Below are 20327 nucleotides of genomic sequence, written 5' to 3' on the forward strand. Positions count from 1 at the left end.
ATTATTATTATTATTATTATTATTATTATTATTATTATTATTATTATTAGGCAAATTATGTTATCATGGTAGAAAGAGTTTAGGAAAGAAACGAAGAATTATTTAGAAAAGTATTATTTTTATTCATATTTCTCATTTGTGATTACAAAGTTCTTATTGATATATAGACCAAAAGTACGTTAAGAGTACACTCGTTATGGAATAATATCCTAATAAATTAATCTCTTTATTGTTAGTAACGTTGTTATTATTATTATTATTATTATTATTATTATTATTATTATTATAATAATAGTAGATCTGTTAATGAAAATAATTTATTAATAATATTTAATAAGAATAATGTGTAATAAATTATCATTTTTTAGTGATTTACTATTATTTTTTATGATAGTAATAATAATAATAATAATATTGTCATCAACAGTAAACGGTTTTGTTAATAATGTTTACGTTGGAAAAAAATTATTATTATAGATATTATAATAAATGATTTTTTTCAGTAATATTTTGAAATAAAAATTAATACTGTATGTTAATAATAACAAGCCTCGTAGGTTATAGTTATTATAATAAATGGTTATTATTATTGTTATTATTGTTATATTTGGATAACTATTATTATAGTTAGAGTGTTATTATGATTATTTTATAATACTAGTTATGATAGTGAGAAAAAATTATTATTAATTTTTAATAATTAATAATACTGTTTAATAAATAATAGATAAATATTCGTGATTTTTTAACAGTTTATTATTATTATTATGTTTTAACCGGTATTATTTAAAATTTAATAATTATCTTTTTTTTGCAGGCTATCAGAAATTTTTTGCCCAGAAAATTGGATCCGCCAGATACGTTGAATGAGGTAGCTGCAGCGACATTGGCATTGACTAGTTTTCAACATGTTTCGTGAGTGGGCGAAATGAGAGGTCATTCTGCACTACTGAGTGCTTTGGTGGAACGCTGGAGGCCGGAGACTCACACGTTTCATCTTCCGGTCGGTGAAGTGACGGTAACACTGGAAGATGTGAGCTATATTCTTGATCTCCCGATTAATGGGGATGCTGTTACGGGTAGATCAGATAGCAGCCACCAATTTTTGGTGGAGAACTGCATTGCGTGTTTTGGTCGGGAGCCCGGTCCGGACGATCACGTGTTGAAAAAGGTTAATATTGCTTGGGTCCGGCGGTGCAGAGACACCGAGCCGTGTGATACTCAAGAGTCTCTCGAGCGGTACGTTCGAGCGCACATTTTCTGCATGCTCGATACAGTTGTGTTTCCGGATAAGTGGACCGTTTCACTGAACTCGAAGTTTCTACCGCTACTTAGGGATTTCCACCGGATTTCAGGGTATAGTTGGGGAGCAGCCAGTCTGGCACACCTATACAGATCGTTGTGTCGTGCCTCACGATACACCTGAAAGGAAGTGGATGGCCCACTGATACTGCTTTTTGTTTGGGCGTGGGAGCGTATGCCGTTCCTGGCACCTGTACCCCGCGATCAACTCGGCAATATTGGTGTTCCACTAGCGCGACGGTATTGGCTTTTAGCGTTGTTGTTATTGTTATTATTATTATTAAGCTTATTCATATTGTTATTATTATTATTATTATTATTATTATTATTATTATTATTATTATTATTATTTTGTTCTTCTTATTAATAATGTTATTATGTTTTCGTTAGGTGGAGTCATTGGCGCCGATATACGAGATATATACGGCGGCCCACTACGCATTTTAGGCGAGGTCTCGACGACATGGGAATTGACGACGTAAGTTGTACCATTAATGTCCAATGTTTTTATTCAGAACAACAGTTTTTCTAATCGACCTCTTGGTAACTATTATGCAGTTTATATGGCGGCCATATATGGGAGTGGGGATTCCGGATGGCCTCGAACCCCATATGTTCATGTGCTCCACTCAGTCGCCTTTAGTGTCATTCGAGTGCATAGAATGGCACGCGACAGATCGGGTCAGACGACAGTTCCGGATGCAGCAGCTACCACCAGGCCCCGCGTTCAACCTTGGTCGTGATCACTGCAAGCGGCTGACAGGACATCAGAACCATGACTGGGAACAGATTTACAGTCAATGGGTTAACAGATGGACATTTGACCGCTATAACACATTGCAGCAAGGCGAGGAGATTATTGACTTCCATCCTCTCCCAGTGTACTACAACTGGTACACGCAGCAGTATGGGATTCACCTGCGGCTGTCAGATAGAGTTTCAAGCGGAGAGATAGGCGCCGATGAACCGCAGCAGCAACAGGAAGAACCAGCTGGCCCTCACCAGGGAGTCCCGCCTCATGAGCAACAGGAACAGGTATTGTTTTTAATTCCTAGTATTATAATTATTAGGTTTATAAATAGTTATCAGTAATTAGTATTACTTGTATTTACTTGTTAATTAGGTGCCGGCATATGAGCACCACTATCAGGTCCCGGCGCATGAGCACCAGGTTCAGATGCCGGCATATTCCCAGCAGTTTCAGGACCCGGCATATGCCCAGCAGTTTCAGAACCTGACATATGCCCAGCAGTTTCAAGACCCGGCATATGTCCCACAGTTTCAGGATCCAGCATATGCCCAGCAGTGGCCGGCATATCAGCAGCAGGCAGCATATATACCGGAATCACAGCCGCCTCAGGCACCTGAGCCCTACATACCACATCTGGTAATTTCAGCCGAGGGTCACTTTCGTCCGCTGGGTGGATTGGACACCATCAGCTTCTCTGAGGTCTTGAGAGATACAGATTTTCTCGGCCCGATGCAACCGCAGGAAGGGCCTGCTACATCTCATCATTCTACTGGTCGTCGCGCCACTTCAGGTCATGCTAGTGACTTTGACTTTGATCACTCGACGGGTCATGTAGATCCGATCGGTCCGTCCGTACCACCACATGGTCAGTTGTTTGATTTGAACGAGTACCCGCAGCAGGATGAGGGAGACTTGGGGTCCGACTTGGAGCAGTGGTATGATCTTGGTGGAGCGAGTGCTCCGGGGATGAGTGGCAGCGGTTTGTATGACATTGGTGCTGTGAGCATGATAGATTTAGGTAGTGGTCCTGACGTCGGCAGTGGGCTGGACGCCGATGTGTCTCAGGGTCATCCGTATAACTTACAGACACAGACTGCGCCTCCGGACAAATACACCCCATCCTTGTATTCGAAGAAGGTGCCGAGGAAGTAGTCTACTGTAGTTGATGGGTGATTCAGGGTTGTATTCATAGTTGTATTCGGCATTCGTATTCAGTATTATTATTATGACATATTTAGATCATTCTGTTCAGTAATTATTATTATAACATATTTAGCTTTGTACCCGTGTAACTCTAAAAAATGTTAACTAGGTTAAAAACTTTATTTATCATAACGAGATTAAAAACTTTATTTATTATCAATTGTTAACTAGGTTAAAATACATGACGATATTACATAAAAAGTAACATATAATCGTGAAGTAGGTGATAACAAAGTTACAATGAAAAGTTTAACCACTAATGACCTCCAGCGGAGCTTGGACCTGCGCGCTGAGGACATCGGCTGCGGCTATGTCCCTCGCGTCCACATATAGTGCACCGGCGAGGACCACGCATCTCACGTGAATCCATCTCATTCAAGTAGCGGGTGGACTTCGGTCTACCTTTCGTCGCGCGCCTCAATGTCCAGTTGGCGATCACCTTCGCTCCTTCGTATCTATCCCATGTAGATGGGTCACCCATCGGAACAAACTCGCCTCTGTAAATCTTGCAAATTTCAGACATCTTGTACACATCGTTTACGTACACTTGCCAGTCGAGACGCTGATTGGCGCAACCTGCAAGCACGTGGCGACATGGAAGTCGTTCGACCTGGAAATGGCCACAGTCGCAGTGTCGTTGCGCAAGGTTGACCGTGTAAATGGTACCATCTTACATTTCGCGAACCTCAAACATCTCATTGCGCCTGTCAAACCGGTTGACCACAACGTTTCCTGCACGTCGAAACCTTTCCTCAACTCTCTTCGTTGCAAATTCTGAATACGTGAATCCGTTGCGGCGACGCTCATGAGCCTCGGTACTCTTCCGAGTGAACAACTCATTCAGCCGATAAAAAGTTGACCGGACAAGGGCAGTTACAGGAAGGTTGCGTGCACCCTTCAGGACAGAATTTATGCACTCTACCAAGTTTGTTGTCATATGTCCCCAACGATGACCACCATCGAATGCCAACACCCATCTCTCAACACCAATCTCATCGCACTATTGAGTATATGCCTCACCCCGCTCTTTAAGCCTTTGGTAGTTTTTGTTGTACTCCTGCTCCGTCCTAGAATAGCCTGTTGAACAAACCATTTAATCATAAACAGATGCCACAAATTTACTATGAATAGAACCATAACAGCAATTTGAAATACCTGTATTCACCACAAGTTTGTGCAAATATGGAGCCTTGAACCTCCTTAAGAATTTGGACCCGATGTGCCTGATGCAATACATGTGCCACGCCCTTGGTGGTGACCATGCACCGTTACTGCGAGCTATTGCAGCGTCGATGGAGGTATGGCGGTCAGAAATAATAGCCACACCATCAATGGTAACAACATATCTCCACAAATTGGTTAGAAAAAACTCCCACGCGTTTGCTGTCTCGCCCTCGACAATCGCAAATGCAATAGGCACAATGTTTTGATTTCCATCTTATGCAACCGCTACGAGAAGTGCTCCTTTATATTTTCCGTACAGGTGCGTGCCATCAACCTGCACCAGTGGCTTGCATTGTCTGAATGCTACAATACACGGATAGAAGCTCCAAAAAACACGGTGCAGAACTCTTACACCTTGAACCTCCTCACTCTCACGGTAAACGGGGAGCGTTTTAATTTGAACACGAGACCTTGGCATCTTCACTGTCATTGCTTTCAACCATACTGGCAGAGTCTGGTAAGAAACTTCCCAATCGCCAAAAATTTTTGCGACAGCTTTCTGCTTTGCCAACCAAGCCTTACGGTAACTCACAGTATAGTTGAACTTGCCTTGAACTTCTGCAATAACAGACTTCACCTTTATCGAGGGGTCTGCTTCGACCAATGGCCTAATGGCATCTGCAATTGTGTCTGAGTCCAACTTTGCATGATCTTGTGAAATCGTGCCCATGGTGCACGTGTGCTTGCCATTGTATCTCCTGATCTCCCAACAAGTTTTTTTTCGAATCAAGCTAGCTCGGATAAGCCAGTCACACCCTGCACCATACCCCTTGCATTTCGCATAGAATGTCTGCGGCTCAAACTCATACACAGTGTAATCAACTCATTTAGAGATGGTGTAGCTTTTGATTGCAGATACACCGACTCTCTCGAACCAAATTCCATTCCGACACTAAACTCGCCATCTTCCGCCGCAACATTCACCTACGACATGCGCACCGCCATCAGTCAGACAAGCTAAATAAAATAAGCACTATAGAAAACTTCAGTTAATAATTATGACATACCTGTATTCGCATACTCAGAAAATTCCGGAGCATGCATGGCTTCGAGATCTAGAGTCCGCATAAAAGATGGAACACCAAACGGGTGCAGGCTTACAATCGCATTTGCTTCATCTTGCACCGCCGGATTGCCTGCCAAGTCTCCGTCATCGTTTTCGTCATCGACTTCATAGTTAGCTTCGAATTCGTCTTCACTGTCATTATTATCTTCTTCCCAATCTATATCCCCGAGCTCATCAAAATTGATCTCGTCGTCGACCATACTCGTCCCCGGCTGCTGTTCAAACTCAACGTATAGCTCTATCATCGGCACGTGAGATCGGGTTTGTTGATAAATATACAACATCTGCTGCATACTGGCATCGTCAGTGATGGGCATTATTTGAAACTGTATTAAGCCACCAAATACTTGCACAGGACTTCTGTATAAAAGATTGCTCACCCTTTTCAAAATGTGGCTTTGAATGTTATTACAAAGACCATTTTGTAACTCGACAAAACCCATGGTACATGGAATGGCAAATGACAACGGACATTCACAAACAAAAGTGACTCCTTCATGTGTGTTTGTTACAACCTCACCGTTATAATATACTCGCAAGTTTGCAACACCTTCCATAACTTCAGCCTTAACTAACTATATTTTTTTGACACAGTTATCTGCCAAAAAAACACCTCTCTAAAGACTTTATGCAAGAAAAAACAAGAAGAGAAGTGAAGATGAAGATGAACATCACCGGACTTCATATTTATGGGCAAACTTGTGGATTTAAATATTATTTTGTGTACAAAACGCAACTTGCGTTTTGGGGCTTCCAAGAAAAAATTTCTGACCCTAACAAAACGCAACCTACGTTTTGTGGGCTTCAAAAAATTTTTCCTTTTTCTGATATAGTAAAACGCAACTTGCGTTTACTATTAAACAAAAAAAAAGAAAAACCAAAACGTAAGCTACGTTTGGTATATTTTAAAATTCAAAAAAAATAAATAAACACAAAACGTAAGTTACGTTTTGTGACTAAACCCATAGCAGTGCAATATTTTGCTATGCATCTATTTCATAGTATTACTCCATGAACTTCTCCATTTGCAAAAAAATTAGCCGCATTTTGTAGCTTCTGAAAAATCTTTTTAACCCACTTAAAACGCAACCTGCGTTTCTGAATTTCCAAAAATAAAAGTAAAAAAAAAAGGTCCATTTCTAAATGCAACTTGCATTTTAGATTTTTAAAAAAATTTAAAAAACACCCATTTCTAAAGCAACTTGCGTTTTGGGTTAAAAAACAAAAACAAAAAATTTAAAAAGTTGAAACTTTATAAATATAGCCTGCACTTTAGTTGCACAAAAAAAATTAAAAAATATGATAAAGATAAAACAGCCTACATTTTGACTGATACATATAGACAAATACTTGATATACGTCCATTTTATTGCATTACACGGTAATTATTTTCATTTAAAAAAAAAAAAAATCAGCCAACTAAAAATGAGAATATTTCTAAGATATAAATCTCGAAATTACTTTTTCCCCGACAGTAACGTACAACTGAACACAAAAATTGAAAGCAAATAAAAGTGAGCGAAGGGAACGACTGTCCCAGTCTTGCAGACGCCAAATTAAAGGCTACGTTTGCTGCATCTTATATAAATAAATAATAATATACGAGAAACAATAAAAAATCAAATAGTTTAGAATGATCCTATTTAATATTTATTAATTATTATTAAAATAATTATATAATTTTAAATATATAATTATAAATATAAAATTATAAATATTATATTATATAAGATAACTTTAGATATTTTTTTTAGAATTATCGACAAATGAATATTAATCCTCACTCATCATATAATACAAACGTTACCCGATTCTGAAATTACAGCAAATACAAAAGAAAGGTTCAATTTGTGATTCATGAAGAATTGAAGCTCTCTATTCTTGATATGTTATCGTGTAGAATACTACTATAGCTTAGTGTATATATAATTTTAATCATGTTGACATAATGACATGTATATATAATAGAGGCTTAGATACATGGCCGGAGATTATTAACCGCATGAATTTTCATTACTATAAGAAACCTTAGCTTAGCTTGTATGTGTAGCTATTATATCTTCTTACAAGGAACAATAATGTAACGCACGATGGTGTTGGTACTTCAATTATTCTTTGTATGCAAAGACAAATATATAGATTATATATATAATGTTATACTGATATGTCCATATCAAAGGTCAGTGCACGCACGTAGCAACAGAAACATTAATTAATTAATTAAACATCGACATATATATTAGCTTAACATATATATTACACATACATAGGTACGCATATACAATAAGTTAATAATTAATTAATTAACTAAGTAAATATGCATGCATGCACATACATTATTTTACAGAAGGTGATGATGATGATGATGAGGCCAAGATTGAATTCCAAGAGGAGCATCGTCGAGTATGTGCAGCATAGAAGCCGAAGAAGAAGACATCATCATCATGTCCCTTATTATTTCAGAATTGTTATTATTATTATTAGTAGGAGTAGGTGAAGGTCCTCCTGATGAGAATGCTATCAAGCCAGCAGCAGCAGCATCCATTATCTCAACACTACTAGCAGTATTATTATTATTATTACCACTGTCCATCCAATGCAATAAGTTGGGATCATCTTCTAGAAGCTGTTGGTATTGGAAGAATGATGGAGAAGGAGGCACTGTTTTTGTTAATTTAGTAGACTTATTGAGCTTAAGCAAGTGTTGGGAGGAAGGTGGTGGTGGAGGGTAATGGTTGCTGTTAATTGTTGATGATTTGGTTTTAGTGGTTTCTTCAGGGATTGGGAAAGGATGAAGAAATGGCGAGAGGAGGTTTTGATTATGATTATGAGAGTGGGAGATATGGTCATTGAACAGTGATGATGGATCGTGTTGTTGATGATGAAGTAGCAGAGGAGCAGGAGTTCTCTTTTCCCCACTTTTATGAAATATTCTGCATATTACCCACTCATCCTGCATCTCTCAAACAAGGCAACAAGCTGATTAATTAATTAAGATGGCTCTCTAGGAATTCACATGTGGGAATGAATAGTAGGTAGAAAAGATGGATTGGATCACATCAAGACAAGAGAAAGAAGAGCAGAGAGTAAAAAGGGTCAAGTTTAGGAACAGGAAATGATTCATTAGTCAACCCAAAAGTGAAGACATAACTTGATTCACACGGTACACAGAAGCCAATGTAAGAGTGATGTACCTTAGAGAGGGAAGGAGAGCTGTGAGGGTCCAACCGGAACTCATGCATTACCCATTTAGTCTTCTGACCGCGGGGGGCCCTCCCTTTGTAGAACACCAACGTCTTCTTCATCCCAACAAGCCCACCGCCGCCGTATACTTGCTTGTCCTTGCCGGTAGCCTTCCAGTACCCAGCAGCGGTTGCTCTGTTAGTTCTGAGGCCCGTTGGGTATTTTCTGTCTCTCACACTGTACAGATACCACTCTCTCTCCCCCATCTTTGCCACTTCTGCCATACATGCCATTTCATCCACCAACATCACATTCACATTTTTTCTTTTTTAAACAAAGAAACAGCCAAGCTTATTACGATTGAAGAATAAATTAAATTAAATTCAGACCTGGAAGTTCCCATGGCTCGCATCGATTGAGATCAACCTCCACAAAGTTGACATGAGTAGTAGTAGTAGTAGTAGTATTGAAGACCTTGGAAGCCAAATAGAAGGTAATGAGTTCTTGATCAGTTGGGTGAAACCTGAAACCGGGTGGCAAACCTTGAGCGTTTCTCTTTTCATGATCACTCAGCTCACACGCTAGCTCTTCCATTGATAGCATCATCATCATCATCATCTATGTATCACACAGTAACCATTAACCATGCACCTCATACATAAATATATATATATATAATGAGGTACCTGCCTCTTCTGAAAACGAGGGAACTGAAGGAGGAGGAACATGTATCCATTATTTATATAATTATTTAGTTATTTTGTCGTATACTATCATCACTTCAAAACACATACAATAAATCAATAATACTGTTTTGCACACATTATATTTTGGTTTACCAAACTTACTTATTTATACATTAATTAAAAAACAAATATTATACGTACCTTTGACATTATAACTTTAATTTTAGAATATATTCTACAAAGCGAAGTTCTAATAAAATCCCTGTCAAAAAAAATGTTCTAAGATAATCATTTCAAACAGACATTATTACGAGTGAAATGTTTGTTTTTACACTTTAAATCAAGAATTAAGGAAATTCATTAAATAAATTCCTGAAAAAAAAAAACGAATGGATAATTTCGAAGGTAATTTGAGGAGAAAGCCAAGAAGGGTTGCATTAAATGCGTGGTTGGTTGCAGAATTTAATTCAGAGTCTGAGAGCAAATGCCTACTACTACTTACTACTACTATATCAGCCTATACTCTTTGAGCTTGTGAGCTTATTAGTACTATCATTTCCTCTTCTTGCAAATAAAACTTGGAACCAAGAGTAGAAAGTCGTTGATTGAATACCGAGATTTTTAGACCTTTAATGCATCCAACTTTTCATTTTAGGGAATTGGTCAAGGGGGAACAAATCAACCTATAATTAATTAAAGCATTGTTTGGTTGGAACTTGGAAGGAAGTGGGGAAGAGAGAACTAACCATAAAGCAAAGAAAAGGAAGAAGCTGAATAGAATTTTTAATTTCCACAAGTATATTTAGATGGAAAAAAAAATTATTTATTTCGTTTGTTTGAATGGAAAAGTGGAAGAAAAGAAAGGCATATTAACTTCAATGATATTTCTGGCCCTTATCTTATGAAGAATTATTCTATTTATAATAATTTTATCCTTTACTAACAAAATTGTTTTTAACTATTTGATAAAATAAAATAATTGTTATATGTACACTCAAAATTGACATAAAAAAGTTTCTTAAATTTTTTTATTTTTTAAATTTTCAGTTGAAGTTTTCAAATTTAATTTTCCCAAAAATAAAAAATAAAAAATAAAAAAGATAAGATAAAAATATTGATATCTAAAATGTCTAACATTTTTGTATAAATAACCTTTTTATAAATAAATACCAAATAAGAATATAATTTATACTATAGATTATCAATACAAAAAGGCTTACATATGCATTTAATAATAAATAATAATATATTATCATATTAATACCAAAATATTGATTTTTATTTTTATTACAATATATAATATATTATATATGCTATTGCATAATATATATATATATATATATATATATATATATATATATGCACTTATTTAAATTAAGATATTAAAAACATCTTTTTATAAAGAACCTTGTGTGCTTTATTTGTTTAGTTACATTTAAAAAATAATAATATTTTTATATTACATCAAATCAAACTCTTCAATTTATTATCTGATAATAAAAAAAATACATCTTCACATGATGGTAATTATAAAATTTTCATCATAATATATATATATATATATATATATATATATATATATATATATATATTAAAAAAGCAGGGGAATATTTGGAACCAAGTTCCAGAAGGCCAGTTCCGCTTATTTTCCAATCACTCTTGTTTACTTTTCCACACTGATAAAGAAGATTTTCTAAAATTAAGAGGATTACAAAGTAAAAACTAAAAACTAAGACCCATAGATTTATAATTTTTATTATCTTATTTAAAGATAATTAATTTTTTATTTTTTATTTTACCATTTTTTTAACTGCAAGTCTGATTCTCAGACTCAAACTACCTCTCTCTCTGAAACAAACAAACCCTAAGGTAGCGTTTGGTGGAGAGACAGAGACAGAAAGACTGAGACTGAGAGACAGAGACTGAGAGACAGGGATTGAAACAAATCTCAGTATTCTGTTTGGTACAAAATGAGAGACAGGAATTGAAACAAGAATGAAACTCTAATTTAATTTGCACAAAGGATAAAATTGAAATTAATTAATTGAAATGAAAGTATTTAAGATATAAAATGTTATTAAAGTTTCAGTCTCCATCTCTAAAAATTTCAGTCCCCTGCGTCCCTACTTTTTGGAGGTATTGAAATACTGAAATTTTGGAGACAGAGACAGACATTTTAGTACCAGTCTCTGAACTAACAAACACAATACTGAGTCTCAGTCTCTCAGTCTCTGTCTCAATACCTGCAAACAAACGCTACCTAAGTGCATACATCTTTTTCAGGCACAGCGCGAAAGATAGCGTTGTACAGAATTTTGTAATCGATTTTGGGGGTGAAAATTTAGACTTGCACTGCTAAAGTAAGATTATTGGTTTACCTTTTTGTTAAAGGGACGATGAAATTGTGCTAGTAATTAATAAGGTACAGGATTATATCACTGTGGCATAGCTGAACAGTGAGGGATAATTGATTAGTATTTAATATTTATACACACTTTACTGTAATAATGGTATGTATGTGATGTTTATACGGAAGGTGAAGCTCAAATAATTGCAAAAGGACGTTGTTGTTCAATATGCGTAGCAGCAGAACACAACAGTGTAGTAATAAATGATTGGGGCTTGGCGCCAAATAAGAAATAACTAGTCCCGAATGATGTTTTAAGAAAATATTTGTAAAGATTATTAACAAATATTTAGTTTGTTAATAAAATCTCTTATATTAAGAATCCTTATTAATTGAGTTTTTAACATTTTATTTAATAATGATAAGGTGAATTTAAGCGAATACGTAAATACTGAACTCGAAGAAATATAAACCTCCTTCTTAATTAATTAGTAAATATTCAATATGGTATTAAGATAACATAATTTCTTATTAAATACTAATAGAAATTATTTTAGTAACGATTTTATTCACCAGAGATTTTAAATTTCAACGAACTACTAATAAGTTTATATATTATTTAAAAAAAGAATCTTTAAGGATAATTATATAAAAAAATTATGAATAACATCTTTTTTTATCTTTATTCTTTTTCAATTTAGACAATTTACACCTTAATGATTGAGTAAAGACAATATGTTCCTTGTCATTTCTTTTTGAAAAAGGGACAAATAGGTCCTTAATTTTTTTCTACTGACATTTTCGTCTCCGAAGAATAGAAAATACATTTATATCACTGACCTCTTCAAAATGTGGACAAATTTATCCCTCCATTAAAGTCACTCCATTAGACCCAACGAAAAACGCTGATGTGGCTTCCGTGGTGCTGACCTGGCTGTTACGGGATGACACATGTACTATAACTTTTGAAAAGAGGACGTATTAGTCCCCAAGCTCCAAAACGACGCCGTTTCTCACCCACCCCTCCAAACACACTTTAATTCCCATTGTAATACCCATAACACCCATGTTTGCATTGATTTTTTGAATTACTGAAAACCCTAAGAAGACAAACGATCAAACTCCCTCCTCCTTGTTTCTCCCTCCAAAAATTATACTACGTAGAAGAGCAATTTGTGTTGAGTGAAGTTGCTGTTGGAGGTTAAGAAGAAGGTTTTTGTTGAGATTGTAGTCGCTGTCTTCGTCAGAAGGTAAGAGCGCCTTATTTAGCGTTGAAGTTTTGGTTATTGTTGTGTGAACTAAGGGTGAAGGCATTATGTGTGCATGTTGACAATGTGGATAATAGCGATGTTGTGAAGTGAAAAACTGTTTTTAAAATGTTGTGTCTAGAATTAGAAGGAGGGATTGTGTTAGGACAAAGGGGTTTCATTCATAATTTTTGTAACTGTTCTTGGACTGACACATAGTTGTTCATGGGTTAATTTCATATGGTTGATATTTTTGTGGTGCTGATTTTTCACCATGGAGGTAACTTTGTCAGAGGAAGTGATGGATCCCTAGTTTATTAGAATGGAAAGGAAGAGAGGTTCCCTGAGATGGACTTGGACTTTGTGAATTTCGGAGACCTTGTAACATTATTCAAGAGTTTGGAATATCAGTCATACAAGGCAGTATACTGGTATGATCCAACAAGTACCGATGTTGAGTTTGGACTAAACATATTAACTGGGAATGCAGGGATCAATGCAATGTGAGATAACATATTGAAGAACCAATAGACTTCTGAGTTCCATATATCACCCTGTTGATGATCCTGAGGTTGTTGATGATGCTGGCAAGAATATTGATGGCGCAGTAGATATGGATGTAGATGAAATTTTAGAGGAACTGAAGATATCCTCTTCATCAGATGATGGGTACAAAATCATGAAATATGTGTTGTATAAACCTCCACCAGCTGGATTTGAGACTGATAGTACTGAAATTGACAATAATGGCGGAATTGCTTGTGGTAAGAGAAAAAAAAAGTATGAAAGGTAAAAAGAAGGTAGTAACCCCTAAGAAACCAGTTGCAAAGAAGCAAGGGTTAAAGAAAAAGTCTAAGGTTGAAAAGAAGAGGGTTCAACATGGCACAAGAGTGAATGCAAGAGGAGAAAATAGTGGAGGTGCTAATGCTGGAAAAGGTGGTGAAGGTGGGGTCCAGGGGGCTGATAGGACGAATGATCAAGGAGGAGGTGGTGATGGGCCTGATGTGCAGCCGGATAATCCAGTGCCAAGTGGATTCTATGTCAGTGAAGTCCTAACAGAAATGGAGGAAATCATGTTTGAGTATGAGTTCGAGGAATTGCATACACCCAATTCATCTGAGGATGAAGGTAACAGTAGAAATTTTCCTGAATTTGGTGATGATTATGCTCATGGCGATGGCAGATTTAAGTTAGAAACGAGGTTTACCACTGTTGAAAGGTTTAAGGAGGTAGTAAAGGATTCCTTCATTGCTGAGGGGAGGGAGGTAAAGTGGATCAAGAATGATAGGGAGAGGGTCAGAGTGGGTTGCAAAGATGAGGAGTGTACGTTCTTGGTTTATTTGTCACACAACAAAACCCTGTAGTGTTATCAAGTTAAGACGTACCAGCATGAACATACTTGTGCAAGGGATTTAGGAAATTGTTAGCTGATCAACATTGGATTAGTAAGAAAATTGAAAAGAGGATGGCTACCCAACGACACATGAACACAAGAGAGGAAACTGAATTCTTAAGGGAGGAGTTTTCATTATGTCCCCACCCTAAGATGGTGTACAGAGTAGTGGTGGAGGCCAGAAAAAAAATCATGGGAAATAAGAGGGAATAATACAAAAGGACCAGGGAGTGAGAAAATTATGGGAAGCGATCTAGGTTCAATGGCCAGGTTGGAGCTCGAGCCAATTCCAGAGGCTCCCCCTGTATTTGATAAACTATACATATGCCTAGATGCTTGTAAGCAAGGGTTCAAAGATGGGTGCAGGCCTTTGTTGCACTTGGATGGTTGTTTTCTCAAAACCTATTACATGGGTTGGCTTCTAGCAGCAGTTGTGCAAGATGCAAATTACCAGTTCTATGCTGTTGCATATGGAGTTGTCAAGGCTGTGACCAAGGATGTCTAGAAGTGGTTCCTGAAAAATCTTTAGGGAGACATAGGAGACGATGCAAATCATGGCTGGAACTTCATATCGGACCAACAGAAGGTAAGATGTAATCCTTGACTCACATGCATTATCATTCCTTCATGAAGCTGTTTCCTGCCCCCTTTCAACGCAGGGTTTACTCCCTGTGCTAAAGGAGGCCATGCCACATGCAAAGCTATGCAATTACGTCATGCACATGTGAAAAAATTTCATAAATCGGTTCAAGGACTTGTACATCAGAAAGCTTGTATGGGAGTGTGCTAAATGCACTACTGTCGTAGAATTCAAGGAGTGTATGAAAAAGCTGAAGACAGTAAACCAAGGTACTTGGGAATACCTCCGCAAGTTTGAGCCAGAGACATGGGTTAAGGCTTACTTTTCGCATAGGTCAAAGGTTGATAACCTCACAAATAACATGTGTGAGGTATTTAATGCTAAGATAATGAATTATCGATGCAAGCCTATCCTCACCATGTGTGAAGAAGTCAGGTGTTACCTGATGAGGAGGATGGTGAATCACAAGCGAGTACTGGACAACCACCCTAGTAAGCTAGCACCAGTCCAGCAAAAGAGGATGGAGAAGTTAATCAACATTAGCACTAAATGGACGGCTGAATGCGTTGGTGACAACGAACGGAAAAGGTTTGAGGTGAGCCGCAAAGCAAGAAATTATCACATTTACCATTTTCAACCAATGATCAATTCTTATAACTTAAAACAGAAACAACCAAGACAATTAAAATCACACATATACACCACCCTGTTGGTATTTTTTTTATCTCTAAAACTATTATCCTCTTCTCCAAAAATCTGATTCTGTTTTCCATGTCTTGCTTCTAGTGATGCTCTTTAACATCACCAATTTTCTTCTCTTCCAGATACCTTGTATCAGTCATCCCAAGTCTTGCAATGTGCTCATCCAACCACAAAAAAAAAAACTTGCAATAGGGTTGTTTTACCTACACAAAATCAGTTCACAGAACTTAGAAAAAAATCTGGTTTTGGAGATAAACCCTAACAGAAACAAGGTTCCACAGACTTGCTTCACATACCTTATAGAACAGACATCCCATAAATAATCTGTAGGATTGCTCCTCATATTCGATATGAACAGGATTGTATTTTTTTCACAAAAGCACTTTTGTGAGATGCCATTTTTTCCATCCTTCCCGTTAGGAACCGAGCCTTCAGCGAACTGGTCTTGTCTTCATCCACCTCCACTTCTTCTTGAGCTACATGATACTCCATCGGATGCCATGGAATGAAATACTCCCTTTCTTCGTTCAACCGCTTCACCCACTTCACCCTATCTGTGCATTCGAAGGATTAGGATTCAAGAATTTGAAAGATTGGGGGTGGGGGAGAAACGGCGTTGCTTTAGAGCTTGGGGACTAATACGTCTTCTTTTCAGAAGCTATAGTATAGGTGTCATCCTGTAGCGGTCAGGTCAGCGCCACGGGAGCCAGGTCAGCGTTTTCCATTGGATCTAACAGAGTGACTTTAACAGAGAGGTAAATTTGTCCACATTTTGGAGGGGTCAGGGACATGAATGTATTTTTCATTCTTCGGGGATGAAAATGTCCGCAGAAAAAAAAAGTCAGGGACTTATTTGTCCTTTTCTCTTTCTTTTTGTTAGACACACGAACTCTTCTATGAGAATCTCTAGCAAAAAGTGGCAGAAAATGCTTACTTGTGACATTAGCTTGTATGATATGATATTTACCTGTTCTACATGGATAATAATAATTTGATTGAGCCTATTTTATCGCCTAAACAATCATCAAAACGATGTTACAGAGAGATGCTAATCATTTTATTAGGATATTATTTTGATTATTATATAGGAACTAAACAGTCCCAATCAAATGGTTATCATCCACGTAAGACTGATAAAGACTAGATCGTACAACATAAGTATTTTTTGTAATCTTTTGCTAAAAATTCTCACAAAAGGGCTTATATTAAAGGCAGAGCCTCATACATCATAAAGGGAATAATGGCCTCCTCCAATCATAATTTTTTTTTACAAATTATGCATAAATTTTAGTTTAGCCCCTTCTTAAAATTTTTATTTTATTCTTTATTAACTGTAAATTTTTTTGGTCCCTGTCAAAATTAATCTAGTTCTACTCCTAGTATATGTGCCTAATGAAAAGAAAAGATAAGGGATGGACAGTCATTTTTCAATCATTAAGGTGTCAGTTGTTTAAAATAAAAAAGATAGGAATGGAAAAGGATTTTATTCAAAAATTATATTGGAGAGAAATAGAACAAGAAAACGGTATCATGTTTCCTTAGAAGAATGTAAGAGAAGAAAAAAAAAGAATAGTCATAAGATATGGTAGAACAATGAAAATAGTAGAGGGCAGGTAGAAGTTATAACGACGGAGATGAGAGGTGACAATAATAATGATGATTAATTCTTTTATTGTATATAATTTTATGAGTATTTGAAATTCTATGAATTTTAAATAAAATTGTCACTAAATTAATTTATATTAATATTTAAAAAAATTTTCAATAGAAGTTGCAAAGTCTCAAAATAATAAGATAAGGTCTATTTTTTTCGTCTCAAAGGTTTGGGGTGAAAATCAAAATCATTTATAAATTTTTTTTTGTGTGTTCAAAATTGTTCCTAACGTTGAATTTTGTTTTAAAATAATTATTTTCTTAATTTTCAAAAAAAAAATTCTTCATTATCACCTCTTTCTTTCACCCTCATCACTCCATCTGTTTGCACCACCACCCTCCACCGTGCACTCATTGTCACACTTCTTATCTCATCCACTACACACCTACATTGTCATAACTCTAATTCTTAAATTCACACCCAACACACACGCAATACACAAAGGAATCAAGAGAAACATAGACAAAAGAAGAAAACTCAGAAAAAGAACGAAGAAAAAAGAAAGAGAGAAGAGGGAGGCAACGGTGGAGAGTAGTGGTGTTGTCGCGTCCGTCGCCGTCACGATTAAAGGAGAAAGCGTGAGTTTGGCTAAGAGAGAAATAGAGATAGAGAAAAAAGAGGGTGATAAACAGAGGCTATAGGGATCAGAAGGAAGAAAAATAGAAGAGGAGGAAAGAAAAGAAAGAAGCAACGGCATAGAAAGCCACTGGCGCCATCGCTGTCACAGTTGTAGATGAGGAGAAGAACAGTTGAACAGATCATAAAGAGAGAGGGAAAAGAGCAGATCCCCTCACCACTAGAAGCTCGACGACGATGATAGAGTTCAACGTCAACAGGAGCAGCTCCCATCTCAGTCACGATGCGATGGCAGCGACTACACTCTTCCTCGCTATCACCTTCCTCTTCTTCCTTTCCTTTTCTTTTTCCTCTTTCTTTTTTTTTCTTTTGTTGCATGTGTGTGCTTTTGTTCTTTTTCTTGCTTTCTTTTGTTTTTGTTTCAAGTTGGAGGGGTTGGGGGTTGTGGGTAGGATGGTGGTGATGATAATAGAAAAGGGATATTTATGTCATTTAAAAAGTTATTATATTTGAAATGATGTTTTTAATACTAAATTTAAGGTTAAGAATATGTGTGCTTTTGTTCTTTTTCTTTCTTTTGTTTTTATTTCAAGTGGGAGGGGTTGGGAGTAGTGGGTGGGATGGTGGTGATAATAATAGAGAAGGGAGTATTTGTGTCATTTAAAAAGTTATTATGTTTGAAAGGATGTTTTTAATACTAAATTTAAGGTTGAGAATCATTTTGAACAAAAAAAAAAGTTAAAAATAATTTTAATTTTCACCCTAAATTTTAAGGATGAAAAGGTATTCAACCCTAATAAGATATAAATGGTCACCTAATTATAGACTATGTTATTATTTTTATTATTATTATAAATCGTATTGTAAGCAACAATATAAAGACAAAAATAATTTTTCTTTATTTAAAATTAATGTTGTCAATATAATCTCTTAAAATTAACTAATTATCATATATTAATTGAATAAAAGAATGTGAAGAAATGTTATTGAAAAACAAGAAATATCATTTTATAACCAGTAATTATTTTTGGGTTAAGTACTTGGTGCGTGAAAATGTAACTCGTACAACTAAAACGGCAAGTGCATCAGGTCGTCCAAATAATACTTTAGGTGAGTGACGGTCGAATTTCACAAAAGCTACCGGATTGAGCAAGTTGTGGTTATCCTGCAGATCTTAGTCAAGCGAATAGAAAGTTAATTGTTGTTGTTGTAGGTACATAATTGTATCTGAAAATTATTTTTACTTTTATTTAAAATAAAAATGCAAATTGTATCTACCGATTGTAATGTTTTAATTTCTTTCCAAAAAAACACAAATGCTAATAGCAATTACATTTTTTTATTTTTCACTTATTTCTTGAAAAAACATAAATTGCCTCTAGCGATTACATTTTTTTTAAATAAAAAAAAACGCTAGTCATCTCTAGTGATTACTTTTTTAATTAAAAAAAAACACAAATCTTCCTTAAAAATGACCTTTTTTATTTTTGTAAAAAAAAAATAACAAAATTTGTCTCTTCCTTTTTAATTTTATAAAAATTATTATCCTATATTTTAAAAAATACCAAAAAATTACCCATTTTGAAAATTCTTGCATACACCCCGATATTAAAATGTGTTCCCCTTCATAACGGGCAAATAAAAGCAGAACAGCTGAGCTGGTAGTACAACTATGAACACAAGAAACTATGAATTAAAAAACGGAGCAGCGCACGTGTGTATGTGTAAAACTATGCATAATGCATGTATACAAGATACAACTACGAACACCAGAAAGAGAGAGAAAGAGAGAGAAGGTATTAGCTTTAGGCAGGTATAGGTAGCAGAGAGACAGAGAATGGAGCAGCGTTTTGAATGAGAGGGGTAGCAGGTGGCTTAGATCTTAGTAACTGGGCCAAGTAAAAGATAACAACACCAGAATCCAATACAATAAAATACGCAATATAATGTAGCTTACATAAGCCTACTACCCTTTTCCCCTTAGCCTTAGCCTGTCACTCTTTTCCCTTTTATCATCTCTCTCCTCCTCCTCTTTAATTTTACACCATTATTGAATCAAATTATCCTCTCCTCTATGGCTCTATCTATATTTTATATAATAACATGTTTATTCTTACTTCAAATAGATTTTATTAATATACCTAACAAAATACCCAGGTCAACTACTATATAAATTTGATCACATACATACACATATAGTTTTTAATTTAAAATTGAAGCAGTTAGTGTTAATTATTTCTGAAATTCAAATTCTCTTGCGTAAAGAAGCCTATCACAAGTATAAACCAACCTTGTTGGCCTCTTTTTTTTCATGAATAATTACACACATTGCCTAAACCAACAACAGGATAAGTTATTGTTTTTTTTTTTTTTTTTTTTTGGTCATACAAACACACACACACACACACTCACT

At 35.9% G+C, this 20327-nt stretch overlaps 2 protein-coding genes across 2 annotated transcripts; both read right to left on the reverse strand.

The window, feature by feature from the left end:
- Window positions 1–4256: 4256 nt before the first annotated feature.
- On the reverse strand, window positions 4257–6103 carry LOC130945284 (uncharacterized). Its single transcript, XM_057874015.1, has 5 exons — window positions 5488–6103; window positions 5379–5437; window positions 4755–5270; window positions 4412–4649; window positions 4257–4333 (listed from the first exon to the last, which is right to left on the reverse strand). The coding sequence occupies exons 1-5, from the start codon at window positions 6101–6103 to the stop codon at window positions 4257–4259; spliced, it is 1506 nt and encodes a 501-aa protein (XP_057729998.1).
- Window positions 6104–7887: 1784 nt separating this feature from the next.
- On the reverse strand, window positions 7888–9335 carry LOC130945285 (protein CUP-SHAPED COTYLEDON 3). The gene is made up of 3 exons (XM_057874016.1): window positions 9119–9335; window positions 8741–9006; window positions 7888–8499 (listed from the first exon to the last, which is right to left on the reverse strand). Exons 1-3 carry the CDS (start codon window positions 9333–9335, stop codon window positions 7888–7890), a joined length of 1095 nt encoding a protein of 364 aa, XP_057729999.1.
- Between the last annotated feature and the right edge of the window lie 10992 nt (window positions 9336–20327).

Source organism: Arachis stenosperma, chromosome 8, assembly GCF_014773155.1.
Source record: "Arachis stenosperma cultivar V10309 chromosome 8, arast.V10309.gnm1.PFL2, whole genome shotgun sequence".
Taxonomy (NCBI): Eukaryota; Viridiplantae; Streptophyta; class Magnoliopsida; order Fabales; family Fabaceae; genus Arachis; species Arachis stenosperma.

What these genes read in the sequence shown, in the direction of transcription:
- LOC130945284 (XM_057874015.1), bottom strand. Translation starts at nt 6,103, where the DNA reads ATGGAAGGTGTTGCAAACTTGCGAGTATATTATAACGGTGAGGTTGTA. An exon ending in GTTGCGGCGGAAGATGGCGA is followed by an intron (nt 5,271 to 5,378) that starts GTTTAGTGTCGG and finishes TTTGAGCCGCAG; the next exon opens with ACATTCTATGCGAAATGCAA. An exon ending in CAAACTTGTGGTGAATACAG is followed by an intron (nt 4,334 to 4,411) that starts GTATTTCAAATT and finishes TTTGTTCAACAG; the next exon opens with GCTATTCTAGGACGGAGCAG.
- LOC130945285 (XM_057874016.1), bottom strand. Translation starts at nt 9,335, where the DNA reads ATGATGCTATCAATGGAAGAGCTAGCGTGTGAGCTGAGTGATCATGAA. An exon ending in CGAGCCATGGGAACTTCCAG is followed by an intron (nt 9,007 to 9,118) that starts GTCTGAATTTAA and finishes CATGTATGGCAG; the next exon opens with AAGTGGCAAAGATGGGGGAG. An exon ending in GCTCTCCTTCCCTCTCTAAG is followed by an intron (nt 8,500 to 8,740) that starts GTACATCACTCT and finishes TGAGAGATGCAG; the next exon opens with GATGAGTGGGTAATATGCAG.